General features: G+C 43.9%; 1 protein-coding gene across 2 annotated transcripts in view; it reads left to right on the top strand.

The window, feature by feature from the left end:
- Window positions 1-16,666, top strand: part of LOC135896961 (uncharacterized) — a 35,516-nt gene that overhangs the window by 13,146 nt on the left and 5,704 nt on the right. The window contains exons 2-4 of one of the 2 annotated variants that reach the window (XR_010562855.1): window positions 6,442-6,632; window positions 9,457-9,564; window positions 10,474-10,650. Coding sequence is in view for 1 of the 2 variants with exons in the window: in XM_065425512.1 (XP_065281584.1) it covers window positions 6,402-6,632; window positions 9,457-9,564; window positions 10,474-10,650 (516 nt within the window). In the remaining variant the exon portion in view is untranslated. Of the gene's footprint in view, window positions 1-6,385; window positions 6,633-9,456; window positions 9,565-10,473; window positions 10,651-16,666 lie in introns of those variants that run through there. The other variant, XM_065425512.1, reaches the window with a different exon arrangement.

The raw sequence follows: 16,666 nt of genomic DNA, 5'->3' as shown, positions 1-16,666 counted from the left end.
GTTTACTACCCTGCACTGTGGGTAAGGGAAAGGGGGGAATAGAAAGAGGAAGAAAGCGAACACTGTGTTCACGCGGAGAGAGAGAGAGAGAGAGAGAGAGGCGCGGGATCAGGGATGTTAACCAGTCAAGAGTCCGGTTGGCTACCCTACGCTGGAGGAAGGGAGAAGGGAAATAGAGATAAGGGAGATAGAGAGAGGGTATAGAGACGTGCACAGACAGTCACTACGTCAAAGCCGCTCGTGCAAACCATGCAGACGTTCTGAGAAAGCACAAAAGTGCCTTCACTGCCTTCTGAGCCGAAGATGCACAGAAAGACTATAAACGGTCACTCTCATGCCGGTGCCCTTCAAGAACTGCACTGGTGCGCATACCAGCTTGCATCTGCGATGTTTGTGCCACGGTCTGAGTATTTTTCACTCGAAAAATTGTTCCGAGTCCAGCCACTCTAAAGTTGTCCCGAGAGAGAGTTGTTGGACGTCGTAGCGAGGAGAGATACACAAGTGCTCGCGGGTTTCCTCGCAACCACAGGAGTCGCAAGTCGGGCTATCGGCCATTTCAGTACTGCAGGAGTAAGCGTTCGTAAACGCCACTCCTAGTCATAAACACTACAGAAACATTGCTTCGCAGCAGGAGAGGCTAGATTGCACATGCTGCAGTAGTGAGCTTACACATTACACGTCAATTTGAGACTAAAGAAAAATGAAATGGAAGCACGCTGCTTACAACTGCGTGATTCCGCGCTAAAAACGTATTGCAGTTCCGTAAGCTGGATCTACTAGAAATGTTTGAACCAGACAAATATTATGTGAGGCGCTCATTGTTAAGTTTATCGTAATTTTAAAAAATCGCCTGTCGCAGATAACATATAGTTCAAGTCCTTGAGTTAGATTACTCAGAGAGGCGGGCATTACTTGCACGAGAAATCGAAGCATATATGGTTCGACTTGTTTAAAATATCACTCATTAACTTCTTAATTAATTATATTATGGCACATGTTGTAATTTACGAATTGTAGCCGGTGAGCTTGCAAGGTCTACTCACTTGCAATGAATTTCCATAATGGCACAATCCGTGGGCTATATTCTGCGATTCCAAGGCGGCCTTACAATGTCTTCTGGCATCTCTTCGTCGCGGGTCATGTGAACAACTCGTGTCGGAGATACGAGAAATGCACCATATCATGATCGCGAAAGGACACGACGTCGTGTTTCAGTGGTTGCCTGGTCATTGCGGTATCTCCGGCAACGACCTCGCTGACGAAGCTGCTAGAAAAGCACACGAAGGAGCAACCCTTGTTTCAATACCTTTATCGCGGACCGATGCAGCCCAACACTTAGGCAAGCTAGCGCACTCTTTGATATTGGAGAAGTGGCACACATCTGAATTCACTCACCACCGCTTGCATTCCCTCGATCCCTCTATGCAACTGCGGCTGTTACCAGGTCTTCCGCGAAATGAGGAAACAGTGCTGTGCCGCTTACGTTTGGGAGTCGCATTCACAAATGCTTATGCATTTCTGATTGGAATGGCTGATAGCGCCGAGTGCAATGCCTGCGGTGTCGAGGAAACCATAGAACACCTACTGTGCTACTGCCCATCTTATGAAAACGAAAGGCAAGACCTCTGCACAGCTCTCAATCAGCTAGATGGGAAGCCGTTCACCTTGAAGAAGCTCTTGGGACCATGGCCTCGCATATCGCAGCTACAAAAGGCCACAAAAGCGCTGCTGCGATATTTGAAAGCGACCGGATTGAGTGAGCGCCTGTGATTCGGACTGAGTGACCGACTGATATCTCCAGTGGACTTTCTCTTCTTTTCATCTTTCCGTCCCCCTTTCCCTTTCCCCAGTGTAGGGTAGCCAACCGGGCTCAGTCCTGGTTAACCTCCCTGCCTTTCTTTTATCAGTTTCTCTCTCTCTCTCTCCATAATGGCACAAGTTTGGAGATATGCGCCATCAAACTCGCCGTAAAAAGGAAGTGTTGCTTAGAACGACAGAAAGCTGAGCTAGTTGGTAAGGATTCATTATGCAAAAATGAGGTGAGGCGGGCAGACAGGACACAAGAGTAGAGAAGTGGACAACACGTGTTGTCCACTTCTCTACTTTTGTGTCCTGTCTGCCCGCCTCACCTTTTATTTGCATAAGGAAGTGTTGTTCCGCTTACCTTTCTTAACAAAACGCTATTTTGTGCATTGAAGCACAAAACTAACTGGAACGTCTATATAGTTCGTCCGATACTTTGGGAAATAATATCTGGAAAATAGTATCATCCTGGATATTAATATTAAGCACACCGGCTACAATTCGTAAAGTAATTGGCGGTGCCGTAGATGCCGTAAAGTGTCGTAATTAATTAAGAAGTTCATTAGTTAATATTTGTTTATTGTTTTAAATGTGTTTCGATTTAGTACTAGTAATGTCTGCCTTTTCGAGTAACCCAGCTCGAGAGCAAGAATTATACTATCTGCCACAGATGATCTTTTTTTTTAATTCCGGGAGCTGAAAAGTTATTACCCAATACGCCATTTTACAAATTACTTAAAATGTCTATTTTATTTACAAATGTCTATTTACAGATGTCTATTTTATTTTTACAAAAAAAAAGTCGCATCCACATATTAGCGGCATATTCCAGGCTTGCGTATATTATGTCGATTTTGTCTGCTCTGGAATTTTTAATTTGTACAGTTCACAGTACTGTGATCTCTCATTCCATTGAGGAGTTATGAGGCGGTATTCGTAAATAAGATACTTCTTTCTTTTTTGCATTATCGGCACTAACAAGTCTGCTCCTAACAGCCGGTATATTTTAACTTTCTTTTCTGTGTTATAGCAAAATTAGTCAGAATCGATTCAATAAATGCCGAGCAGAGCAATCGCTTCGTAATCGTGTATTTGGATAGGAGTGCCCGATGTGAGGTCTCCTTTTAAGCAATTTTCCTTTGTCATCTAGAACGAAATATATACATCGACTAAGTATACATTTCCTAGCTCGACGCGGTGGCTCAGTAGCTACGGCGTTGCGCTGCTGAACACGAGGTCGCGGGCTCAAATCCCGGCCGCGGCGTTCGCATATCGATGGGGCCGATGTGCAAGAACGCTCGTGTACCGTGCATTCGGTGTATGTTAAAGAACGCCAGGTGGTTAAAGTTTATCCGGAGTCTCCCACTACGGCGTCTCTCATATAGCTCCGGCATCGCTTTCGGACGTTAAACACAATCAATCAATCAATCAGTCAATCATTCAATATTTCAATTAATTAATTCATTCATTCATTAATGTTTGTATTTATACTAAAGGTCCACGACTCCTTCGTATTCAACCTGACCCACCCACCGTCATCAGGTTGAGGAAGTTTCACTTCACATCGACAGGCCCGTTCTCCATCCCTGTACAGAGTAGCATGTCAGCAGTTGTATGTGCGCTGGCAAAAATCTTTCTAATAAAGAGCATCTCTCTCTCTCTCTCTCTCTCTCTCTCTCTCTCTCTCTCTCTCTCTCTCTCTCTCTCTCGCACACACGTCGACGGTGTAAGATCTTGCAGCTATTCGTGCCGCACTTCGCATCATCGGGGAAGGACAATCTCGGAGATTGCTCGCGTCCTGTGATTCGAAGGTGGCACTGTTTACTATCAGACCTGCGGCTAACATCGATATGCTTGAAGTCAATAAACCAAGAGGTAAATCAAAAGTTTTATTTGGTGCGAGCAAAGAATGCGGGTAACGGGAAAAAGCTACGAAGCCGCAGCTAGACTATGTATGCCCAGCTCCCTATATAACGGCAGCGGCCGAATCCGCCAAGCTTTTAGTTAGTGAGTGCTTTTTACCATTAGCCGGTCGCCTTCGCTAATATTATGTGCGGCATCAAGATTGGCTGGTACTTTCTCTTACGAACAACTATCTCGGAATAGCTTTTTTTTAATATGTGGGGCCCCGTTCCGCATGGTCCGACACTCACACGCTTCATCTCCCACATGTACAATGTAACTTAAAACAAGTTTGAGCAACTGCGGAACTTAAAAGGGGGGAGAGAAATTGAAGGACCGCAATCCAAGAGCAAATCATTTAAATGTCACAAAAAACAGTAGGCCATTTGCAAAATAATAAATACAAAATAAATAACAAAAAAAGCGATGAGCAGAGCCATACAAATAACACACAAAAAAACACGTAAGACAAGGTAAAATACTAGACGAGTTTAAAACATCAGTTTATGCTTTCGGCTATCAATTAGTGAGAATAAAAACATTGAAAACTAGTGCATACCAACTCTCAAACGCTCAAACACCGCCATCAAAAAGGGAAAGGGTGGGAGGACGGGAGGTGAGGAATGAAGAAAAGACAGGCATGTTAATTTCGTGGCAAAAGAGATTCCGGTTATTTTGCCCGACAGAAAACGTCTTGTCATTTTTTCAGAGGCTTCCAGGTGACGGTAGTGCGACGTCGTGGATAGCGAACACAGCTACCAATTGCTCGGTCTGCTGACGGCACAACGCAACAATCGGCCCTTTTTCGAAGACGTACAAAACTACGGAGATTCACTTACCTTTGCAAAACTATACTGACGTTAACTGACTTGTGCTGACGTCGTATGTCTCCATCTGCCTTTTCCTTGCCCTCACTGCATTGTAGAAAATAGGATTTTCTGTTCTAAATGATATTTGCAGCTGCATTTTTTTTTTTCATGTGCTTGTGAGCATGAGGTCGCCGGGTTGATTATCAGCGGCCGCACGCTGGTGAGGAGGGGAATGCAAGAACGCTCGACGTAGGGTGACGAACTTATATTGTTTCTGGGTTTCAGCGTAACAGGAAATTGGGCGAGTTGGTATAGGTCGACTACATTTAACTGCGTGCGTGCGTGAGCTCACACACACACGTGAACGAACCACATGAAGCGGCGCCAGACAACGCTGAAACTCATTCAACCCGTCCCTTCGCTCAAGGTGGAGCAGGATGCCGCTCTGTTTCCTGCAGGATGCCCACCGCTGCAGTCGCCGGGAAGACGAAATTCCGGAAAGCCAAAAGTCAAACCGAAGCTCGCGCATCTGGTTGCACGCTGCGGAGGCATCGCGTGACGCTTTCCTTTTGACTTCCACTCGATGTCGCTTCCGCTATCCGTCGCGTCAGCGCCCCCTGCATTTGTATACGCTTACCTGCTGTATCGTCTGGCGCTCAGCGTCGGCGCTAGCGTGGCGGAAGGTCTGTCGCGCCATGCAGTCGCGCTTCCGCAGCTTGAATGAACACTGACATGTGTTCCGCGTTGTGCAACGCGAGAGCGGATCGCGCAGTGTCCACTTCCGCTCACGCAATCGCAAACTACCGGGAAGAAGGCTGTGGCAGGATGTTTGAACTCAGAAAACGAAATTTTATTCGAGCTCGCTATTTTATACCACACTATATTGCACTTCGACCTCCGGTTTTAATACACCTGACATCGCTATAACGGGCCGTTTAGCGAAGTGATTGTTCGTACCTCCTTCGTCCCTGACATAGACATTTCTCTGCACAAAACAATATATTAGAACATAAAAATAATGGCCGCCATTAAACTTTACTTACGAAGAGCAATTCATTGCGTGAACGAGTTCCCAGTCCCCCGAGTTCTACCTTAATTACCAAATTCTGCTGATAGCTGGAGAGCGAATTTTCCTGACTATGTCCACGTACGATTCTTTTCTGTTGTTTCACACTGCCGTCCGGTTTTCGCCCAGTTGACTACGAAGTATAAACAGCCACACAGCCCTCGGTCCCCGTTTCTTGTGCAGTCAGGGACGGAAAAAAAAAAGAGAATCCTTCCGGGCGAGTATTTCTCATGACCATTGGCATTAACGACATCACTGTTAACGTCAACATTTTGGAACAATAATTGGGGTTCCTCAAGGTAACTTAAAGTTTCGTTTAAAGAATTGCGCTGTTGTATTCCGCCGTTAAATTTTTATATCCAAATGGTATAGCGATGACTCTTATCTTTGCGTTGTTCTTGCAATGCACCTGAATCTACTGAGCTTGTATCTATTCTGCCACCGATTTTCAAGACAATGAATTCCATTTTGCTAATTTGAACTAACGCTAACTTCGCCAGACATTCTCTCCGTTGGGACATATTCATGGGGATTCAATCACAGGGTCGCTTCCGTTGCAACCACTTACTAACTTACTACATTTCCCAAATTATGTGCTGATTCTTCAGTTTTATTTCCTGACTAAAATTATTTTTATTTCAAGATTCATTATAGCTGTCTTCTCATTGCGGCTTTTTTTATACCAATAATACTCTAATCTAAGTATTATTTTGGTTATAAAGGTATTTAAAAAACACACTTATAAAACCGCCTACTTCTTCGCCTGTCCCCCGTAGTGGGTAAGAACCATTGTTGGGGGAAAAAAATGAAAAGAGGGAGAGATGGCCGTATCGAACACGGCGGGTCGTTCCGCCGCTCTAGTGCAACGCACGGAAATCGAGGACGAGTCCAGCTGCGGCGGCGTGGAAGAGGAGGGCGAGTCGCTGGACGTCACCGCTGACCAGGCCGCACTGGTGAACACGCTGTCCAGCAGCGTTCTCGAGTGCGCCGGGGAACAAAGGGCGGCCGATGCTGACACGACGGCGTTGTACAGGACACTGCACGCACTCAGAGTAAGTGTATTGTAATATGTAAGTGTACTTTTTCTCGTGTATGCCTTCTGTATAGGCGATTTTAAATACGTAAACAATTCTTTGCATACCGAACGAGGAAACCCGTCCGTCCGTAACGTAAGACGAATCGCTGTAGAGAAATTAATGTGTAGCTCAAAATACATTCGAAAGGAAAAAAAGTTGGCAGTGGTGAGTTCCAAACCTACGACCCCACGCTTGGAGGCCGAGTGTCTTGCCCAGTGGACTAAACACACACGCTTGCATAACGTTATAAGGTGAAAACACCTGAATCATATGAACGTGCTGTACCGGTGGTACAAAACAAAGGTCAAAGGAAAACAGTTTCTACGAAGGCTTTCTTGAAAGCTCTGGTGATGGTGGAATAATGTCCATCTCTAGGACCACATGGAGCCCAATTTGAGCGTTGTATACGTCAGGAAAATTCCGACTTTGTGAAGATTTAATGCCAAGCACACCACATCTTTATGCGTTTCGGTGGCCGCGGAATGCGCCTTCCGTTGGGGCTTTCCTTCACCGACCCAAATGCCACCGATCTCTGAGGGCTCATACGCTTACGTCGCGCAACACAGACAGATAAGCAGTCAGTGAGTTGATGAGCGTGATAGGGAGTGATGAAAGGTTATATGGATCTCATCACGGTTGATAATGGTACGACGCGGATGGATAAGATGCTGAAGAGCGATAAGGGCTTATAATCAAGATTTACGTGTTGCTGTTCTAGTCCGGTCATATTGCCCAGTAGACCATAAGAAATTATAGTCGCTTAGCACAAACAAGAAAGGACAGAACGGGACAAAAAGAGCGACAAGGGGGCTTATAGTGGTCGGAGCAATTCTGATAATGTTAATAAGCGCCTATAATAGTTGATAAGGGTCGGATCAAGTCCGATAAGGTTGATAAAAGCCGATAAGTATTGATAAGGGTCGGAGCATGTCTTATAATGGTTAATGAGGATCGAATTGATTGTGATAAGGTTGATACCGACCGAGAAGGGTTGATAAGGTTCGGATCGAGTCCCATAATAAGGTTGATAACGACCGACAAAGGTATCTGACGGTTTAAACTGGTCAGATCAAGTTTTATAACACTGATAATGACACCGGGATGCGTGGAGATGAAGTGACACAATGCTTGCGCATACTTAGACAACTCGCAAAGGAGTTCCTGCGGGAATCTTTTTTTTTTTTGGAACACAAACGTTGTTTTAGCCTATAGATTTCTCGCCAACTTCTCTCAAAAATTTCACCGGAAGTTGCATCCTCAGGGGAGCGCATTTGGATCTGTGCTCCCGAGTTGAGTAACACGGCAGGCACTATCCCGAAATATAACCAAATTTCCCGTGCTCTTGTCGCAACGACATAATTTTGCTAGTTTACAACAAAATGGCCTTGTCGTACCCATATATGCTTGCAGTGCTGTGACGTTAACATAACAGATTGCAGTGAAGAAATGTCTGTCGCTACGACAGAATTTTTTTTTTTATCGCAGTGGCTTACGACAGCCGAAATGTGAAAAAAAAAACATTTCTGCCATTATTTCATTTCATTTCATTTATTTGTTGTTTGAGACATACAGCTGTCTCAGGAGCTGCAGCAAAAGGCAGTGTTGCAGCCTGACAAAGGCTGCAACACCCAAAACATGTTGACACTCTGCAGCGAACAACAGCACAACAAGTGTTACAATTTTCAAAATATGATAACATATCAAAACAATAAAGAATTTGAATCTGAATCGGAACATGTTAAAAAAGGAAAACAAAACAATAACATTGAGGTACATAAGGAAGTTATACTTTTATGTTATGTCATACTTCTATGTTCTATGTTATACTTCTATATTACTTCTATGTTTCAGTTGTGTGTGCCTCCTGTACCGACACTGGAACGACGCGCCACGCCCTTAAGATAGCGCAGCTTCTGCTTTCAGCCGCTTTAACAGGTGGTTTACAGGCGATGGTTTCGCTAAATGTCAGCGACGGCGTCTCAGTAGTTTTCGACACCATATTGTGCGTATCATCGCTTCGGTGTGCAAATACCAATCAGACGCTCCTACACCTTCTCGTCAATCCATTGGTACTTAATTGCGAATAGGCTTTATAACAAAATATTCGATTGATGTTTTGCGGGTTAAATGACACAAATGTGCTGATTTCCGCTTTCCATCTGTATATTGTACCATTTTTCGTGTAATTGCCCGAAGCTTCCGAATTCACTTCGGATCGCAGCAGGTTGTCGAGTGCATGCATCATCTTCGCTTGCCGGCAGCATGCAGTCACAGGCAGCGTAACGTGTAACAATGAATAACACAAGTTTGAAGTATTTCGACGAAAATGGCGACGTGATATAGTACGTTTCATAGCCAGGCAGCCGTTTTTTTTTTTTCTAGGCAAGCATACAATACGAAAGATTAAAAAAATTATGAAGTTTTACGTGCCAAAACCACTTTCTGATTATGAGGCACGCCGTAGTGGGGGGCTCCGGAAATTTCGACCACCTGGGGTTCTTTAACGTGCACCTAAATCTAAGTACACGGGTGTTTTCGCATTTCGCCTCCATCGAAATGCGGCCGCCGTGGCCGGGATTCGATCCCGCGGCCTCGTGCTCAGCAGCCTAACACTATAGCCACTGAGCAACCACGGCGGGTATGAAAGATTAACTGCGTAATGGAAAACCTGCCGTTTCGTGCCTATATTTATTTATTTTTAGCATGTTGTGGATGGCTCACGATTGATAAGGCCTAAAGCTTTCACCGGCGACCACCCAATTAATGTTTTATATGCCTCGCCACGATGTTCTCCACCCAGGTGGTACCGGCGCCCTTGAAAAAACCTCGACTACCGCCCCACCGCCCTGCTCGTGCTTCAGCGTTTTCCGAAGCCGACGGCGGGGCGGCGCTTTCCCAAGAACGACAGGTATGCGTACGTCCAGCCGACGTGTACAGGCGCTACTCGAGACATATACACGCGTCAAACGTATAGCGTGATGTACGCGCATTCTACCTGAGTGTACACGTTGGTTTCGCGTGGCTCTGGTCAATAGCGCGGTCATTAGTGGTTCCTCGGTGCACGAGCTGGCGTGCACGCATAGCTCTTGCAACCAACACAAGCTCCGCGCACACACAGACATCGTGAGAGAGGGTGGCGAGACTAGTGAATCGACCCTTCCCTGCATGGTGGAACACAGCACGCAGAAAGGGGTACGATTAAGGTAAAGCAAAATGAAAAACGCGGTAACTAGCGGAGCAACATTTCTTCCGTCGCTCAGAGCATTCTTCGGCTAGCATTTTCTCTCTCTCTTAATTTTTTTTGTCGACTTTTCTTTGCCCTTTGCTTTACCCGTACAGTTCACCTAGTGGAACGAAGCTCTGCTTAGCGTATGATTAAGGACAAGCAGGCTAAAATGGGATCGTGAGGCACCACTACGTCATTTCTGGAAGCCAAACACAGCAGAAAAAAGGCAGCAGGACCTATTGTGCTGCCATTGTAACGACAGCCATTTTGCCATATTGTATTTTTGTGGGGCACACTGCTCTCACTAAGTCAGACACTCTTTTGTAAGGGCAGAAATACTTTACGTGTTACTTCCTGTCGTCAGACACGGTCTGTTTCGTTGTAGCGAAAGTAGTTTCTGTCCTATTGCCGATATACGACACGGGTATAGTCCTGTTATCGCGACAAAAAAAAAAAAGAAAGGTTGACATAAATGTTGGACGTTCTCGAGCCTACTTCCTGTCGCCGTGTTTAAATCTTGAGCTGGGAATCCACACACTGTAAACGAATGCGAGACTTGCATGCCAAGCCCAGCCTCCTGCGTCCTGCCAGGTTCAGCTGCGGCCTGCAGCCGTTGGCGACGCTGGTGGTTCTCGGGCCTGTTTGTGGCTGTGCGCCGCTACATCCTTCGTGTGCTTCGCTGCCCTGGTCGCTGCAGTGGCCGCGGTGATCTTAAGGAGCTCAGACGAGCTGAATCGAAGCTTTGGTGAAGTCGGACGCGCCTTCAAGGTTGGTGAGATGACACCGTGAATCGCTGTGGTCCCTTGAGGAAGCAAATGCTTCTGCGTATGAAAAATGCCACGCCCAAGCGGTTCCTCGAATGCGCTCAGAGCAAGTCAAACGGTTCGTGATGCAGAAAAGTTTGGGAACGGCTGTATTAAATCGATCGGTTAATTTAGAACAAAACTCGCAAAGATATATATATATATATATATATATATATATATATATATATATATATATACTTTCGTGATTTTCGTATCTATAGTCTCGCAGCTACTCGATTTCTTTCCAAAATGGTGCCTTCCGCCTGGCACTTCACACATAGAACCCGCTTGAATCTTTAGGACTGTGATGACTGTTGTTCAGCCGATATGCGAAGCAAAGGCAGCGCTCACCACGCCAGTTGGGTCATCTCGTCGACATTACGCCACAGCGAGACCTTGAAGTGGCTCGCGCATAACTCGTCGAAGTAATGAATGTTTTGTCATTGCTACTGAAAAAGCTACCATAACAGCAGTGAAGTTCGCGACGAAAAGATTCCCTCAGTAGTGTACACATAATGGGACTCTGCAAGGACACTTGCAATATTACTTAAAACAATAAGAGGTCTAGTATTTGCCGAAAGCTCCTCTGGTCGGGGATGATCATAACACATTTGTGTAAAACACTAACACGGATCGCATAAGATAGAAGGTTAAAATACTTAGAGACGTTACAGCCAGAGTTACCTAGAACAAGGCTACCGCGCGGGAGCTTAAACGTCTAGCATCGTTACTTCTTTTAACCTTCTCGCTTTATTTTTATGTGGTATCTGTGCGTTTTACATAACTGTGCTTAAGCAATAAAAGTAATAGAGCGTGGAAAGTATTTACCCTGAAACCATTTGAGTTGCTGGAAGAATGCCTATCTCTCTAAATGGGTTAATGCTTGCGTGGCTTCACTTCTGCGTGTGTTCGGCCAGTATTGGTCGTGAGCAAGTATCTACGAATTGCATATTTATATCTGATGTCCTGCTGGAAAGATTGCTGCGCATTGTACTCCACAGAAGCAGATTACAATCATATCCACAGATATGATTGCGACTCTCGATTATCAACTCATCCCTCCTCCTCTTTCTACCCTCCGAAATTTGAAAACTAGAAATTTAGAAAACCAATGAATTGACACGTAAACTACACGGATCCTGCCTCATTTCACCAGCATCCCCAAGAGGGAAAACGATAGTCATTCTGGCACCGAATGTAAAGGGCGAACGTCGTAGATTCGGCATCTCTTTTCTTGCACTGTTCTTCCTCGACGAAGACCAAGAACGTAACAAAACGTCCTAAATCCAACAAAAGACGCACTTAAATTGCCGCCAGCTTTTCTAAGTTTCTATGAATCCTGACTTAAAAGGAGCTAACGAGCGCCTTAATTCCCTTAACGAGTGCCTGAGCTCCCTTAACTGCTGCCGCTCCCCAAACAGCCAGAAGCGTTTTACCTCTCAGCCCACCAGCCGCTCGCGCGGACGCACGCACTTTGCGGAGCCGTAGCGTATCGGCCGCCTTAAGGCAGGATTACTCATTGCGGCATAACCCACTTCTTTAACATGTACAGCTCACATACTTCATCCAGAGGCCGGGAGACGCCCTTATGAAAATGGTTATGCCCTTTATGTTTACTGTATGTTTCCCGCAGTTCACATGAGGAAATGTCCTTTATGTTTCCTCCATGTTGAAATTTGGCCACTGCTTTTATGTTTCCTTCGTGTGTCCTCCCTTTATGTATCCCTTATGTTACCGTACTTTATGTTTCCTCCATGTTGAAATTTGGCCACTGCTTTTACGTTTCCTTCATGTGTCCTCCCTTTATGTATCCCTTATGTTACCGTACTTTATGTTTCCTCCATGTTGAAATTTGGCCACTGCTTTTATGTTTCCTTCGTGTGTCCTACCTTTATGCATCCTTTATGTGGCCGCAGTGATGAAGTTCTGTATTTTACGTAGACATGCATAGATGAAGAGTTCCGTGTGCACATTTTATTTTTATAAACATTTCCTGGTTTTCATTGTAAGGTTACTGTTCCCTACATGATGCAGCGCACGGATTGGAACTCTGCTATGGCACAGAAATTCATGCCAATTTGTTCTAAAATTACAAAGTAATTAGACTTCATAGATAATTTCAGTATAACACTTGGAGTGCCATGTGTACGTTCCTCACTGCAGTGCTGCTGTTCTAGTTATGTCTTTGTTACTAATATAAAATGTAATGTTTGGATAGAAAGATCAGGTTGGATCAGTGCTCGCACTTTTAAAAGAAAGTTTTGACTATACTTTGCAAAGGTTTGTGAAACTACGAACAGTTCAAGTTCAAGTTCAAGTTTATTCATCAATGATGTCAGATTTACAAGAATTGTATGCAAAATGAGCACTACACAGGGAGTCCCAAAGTTACAAACTGTCAGGGGGACTCCCATACATGAAAAAATAAAAAAGACAATACAGATCAAACATTGGTTACGGTGGCATTACAGACTAAATAAGAAACAGCGCGAAAAAAGAAGAACTCAAAACTGTAAGGCAAAAAATTGCGAAGAAGACTTCTGTAGTGAACAAGCAATGCAAATGTAAAATACAATAAAAATATGAGTAATAAACGTGTAGTACAATAGCTAAGTCAATTATGATTACAATCACAAAGGCAGTGGTTAGGATGAAGAGAGTTGCTGCATAAAGTATTTCTTAACCTGATTCTTGAATATGTGCTCTGTGGGGGATGATTTTATGGTATGTGGAATAGAATTCCATAGTTTTATTCCCGCAAATGTGGTAGTGAACTTACCATAGTTTGTGCGCACTTTAGGCAAAAGACGATTATCGAGTTCAGAGAACCTAGTAGTGTTAGTATTTACAAAAGTTTCAGTAACAAAGCCATCTATGTGTGCAATATTACGAAATAACTTATAGATCACGATTGTTAACTTTAACTGAAAGAGCTGATGAAGAGGATGAATGTTTAAACTGCAATAAAGTGGCGTTGCATTGGATAGGAAATGGCTGAAAGTCATGAGGCGAATCGCCTGATTCTGCATGCGTTGAAGTTGGCTAAGGTGAGCGAGGTATGTGTTTCCCCAGGCTGATATGCAGTAAGATAAATGGCTGTGAATGTGTGCATGATAAAGGGAATGGATAATGTGTGGCTGAAAGTACGAGCGGGTTTTGATTATGGCGCGTATTCCAAACGATATCTTACGCACAAGTGACTGCGCATGAAGATTGAATTTCAGATGCCTGTCTAAAACTACGCCAAGAAACTTAGTGCTAACAGATATTGGTATTAAGTTGTTTTCAAGACGCACCGATATAGAGTTCGAAATTAGTGTCGGGGAGGAATGAAAAACCATAAAAACCGTTTTTAGAGGATTGATGCACAACATGTTCTTTTGACACCAGGAAGTTATGTTATGCAGATCAACGTTAACATTTTGCTGTAGCTCGTCGACATCGTTAGCACAAGTAAAAATAGTGGTGTCGTCTGCATATAATATACAGTCTGTAGTGGTTAGAACATTAGGTAGGTCGTTGATAAATAGCAGAAACAGCAGCGGGCCAAGGATCGAGCCCTGAGGAACGCCTTGATATATGTTCTTAGCAGATGAGAGTTTGCCGTCAATCTGAACAACTTGAGTACGATTAGTTAGGTAGCTAGAAATAAGCTGAAGTGCTGGGCCAGTTATGCCGTAAGATTCAAGTTTATGTATTAGAATTTTGTGATTAATGGCGTCAAAGGCTTTTGTTAAATCTATGAATACACTTCCAACCAGCAGGCCTTGGTCGATTGCCTTCTTGACTTTGTCGGCAAAGGTTAGAAGCGCAAGCTCAGTTGAGCAACCCTGCCGAAAGCCATACTGTTTAGGTGATAGTAGATTAAATTTTGCTAGGTAGGATGATAAACGTGTATGAACTAGTCGTTCAATGATTTTACTGAAAAATGAAAGAATACAAATAGGCCTGTAGTTATTCAGAAGTTCACGATTGCCTTTTTTGTGAACAGGTGTTATTTTACCAACTTTCAGAGAACTGGGAAATATGCCTGCTTTAAACATTTTGTTAACAATATCGGCTATGATAGGAGATAGTTCATTAGAAACTAACTTGATACGTGATGGGTGAACAGAGTCTAGGCCAGGTCCAGTAGACCTAAGCGAAGATATAACATGAAGAACTTCCTTTGCATTCGTAGGTCGCAAGTAAAAAGAATGAAGATGACGAGGCAATGTCGGTAATGGGGGATCTGTTTGAGAATCGCAAGTACTGCTAAAATACTCGCTGAAGGCATTCGCGATATCAGCTGGGTGGCAGTATGTATGTGTCTGTTTTTATTTTTGTTACATGTTCACGGCATTTATTATTTAAGAATTCGTTAATGACCTGCCAGTTGCGCCTCGTATTATTGGCATTATTCAAAATCTTGTTCTGAAAGTAATCTCGTTTAGCACATTTAAGTGCTGCTGCAAGCGTGTTAGAATATTTTTTGAAACGAGATTTAAGTTCACAGTTAAATGGTTGACAAATTACCTTTTTGTGGAGCCGATTTTTCTTCAATATACATCGAAGTAGCGCTTTCGTGACCCAAGGTTTTCGAGGGGAACTGAAGAAACGAGTTAGGATAGATGTAGTAGTGCATTCATGAATGCAGCGTGTAACTTCAGCCAAGAACAACTGATAAGCCTCTTCCGCGGAAGATTCACAGAGTACTGCGGTCCAGTCATTTGACTGTATCATAGAAATAAATTTTTGAGAGTCGAAATGTACTTTCTCTTTCTTTTCAGTCGCTTTAGAATTTTCTCCAGCTAAAGTCAAAAATACAGGGTAGTGGTCGGTTATGCTGTGCTCGATGACTCCTGCCGTATGATCTGTAGTAAAGTTGGTTAGTATGTGATCAATTAACGTATTAGATCCTGTCATGTCACATCTAGTTGGAGAAGTGATTAGAGAAGCAAGGCCATAGCTAAGAAAAGACGCAAGATAATCAGAACATGATGGACTATTAGGGTCGATAATGTTTATGTTGATGTCTCCGCAGATAATGACATTTTTGTTTTCGTTCGCAACAGTGTGCAACAATTTTTCAAACTGCAGACAAAACTCAGAGTATGACGATGATGGTGAACGATAAATGCACGCTAACACTGTGTTCCGGCCATCAATTGAAAAAACACTCTGATCAAATTCTAACCATATAGATTCGCAGATCAGATTACAAAAGGCAAGATCATTGCGGCGTTTGTATGGCAATGATGATTTAATAAATATGGCAGATCCGCCGCCACGTGGCGTAGCACGATAGCAGTACTCTGCATTGTACTCTGGTAGCGCATATAAATTTCTATCGTCCAGTGACAACCATGTCTCAGATAGACAGATAAAAGAGAAGTTGTGATTAATTATGGAAAGAAATGCTATGAGGCTGTCATAGTTTTTTCGTAGACTACGAATATTGAAATGTATTAGCGATAACTTGGAAGTTTCATCACTGAAATGTTTTTTCAGATCCTGACAAGAAAACATTCTTGCGCAGGTTTAAGATATGCAGCCGCAAACACTAGTAAGCTAGGTGAAAACAGTAAGATCACCCGCACTAGAGATCCGGTACACACGGCTGTCATCTGTCTTTCGCGCCTTGATTACGCAGTGGTCTGTCCAGAGGTGTTTCCAGCCTCTTGCCTTTTTCAGCTCAAGAGCTTGTGCAAACAACCGCTTTCTTTCTTGCGTAAGATGTTCATTTACGTATAAAGGCTTCTGATCCTTTTGTGGAAACCCAAGGTTCACAGTGGTCAAGCGAGCCTTGCGTGCCTTTTTCACGAACTCAGTTTTTTTTTCTCGGGAGCAAAAGCGTGCAATAATATTTGTTTCCTTTTTAGCTGGTACACGATGTGCAGTGTCGATATCCTCAGGAGTTTATTGGACTATCTGGATGTTACTGCAATTTGCCACGTCTGCTCACAGCAGACCTCTGGAATGTGGTGCTTGGGACCTGA

Source organism: Dermacentor albipictus, chromosome 3, assembly GCF_038994185.2.
Source record: "Dermacentor albipictus isolate Rhodes 1998 colony chromosome 3, USDA_Dalb.pri_finalv2, whole genome shotgun sequence".
NCBI lineage: Eukaryota > Metazoa > Arthropoda > Arachnida > Ixodida > Ixodidae > Dermacentor > Dermacentor albipictus.
Note: the sequence above shows the minus strand (reverse complement) of the source record. Positions and strands in the feature narration are given on the sequence as shown.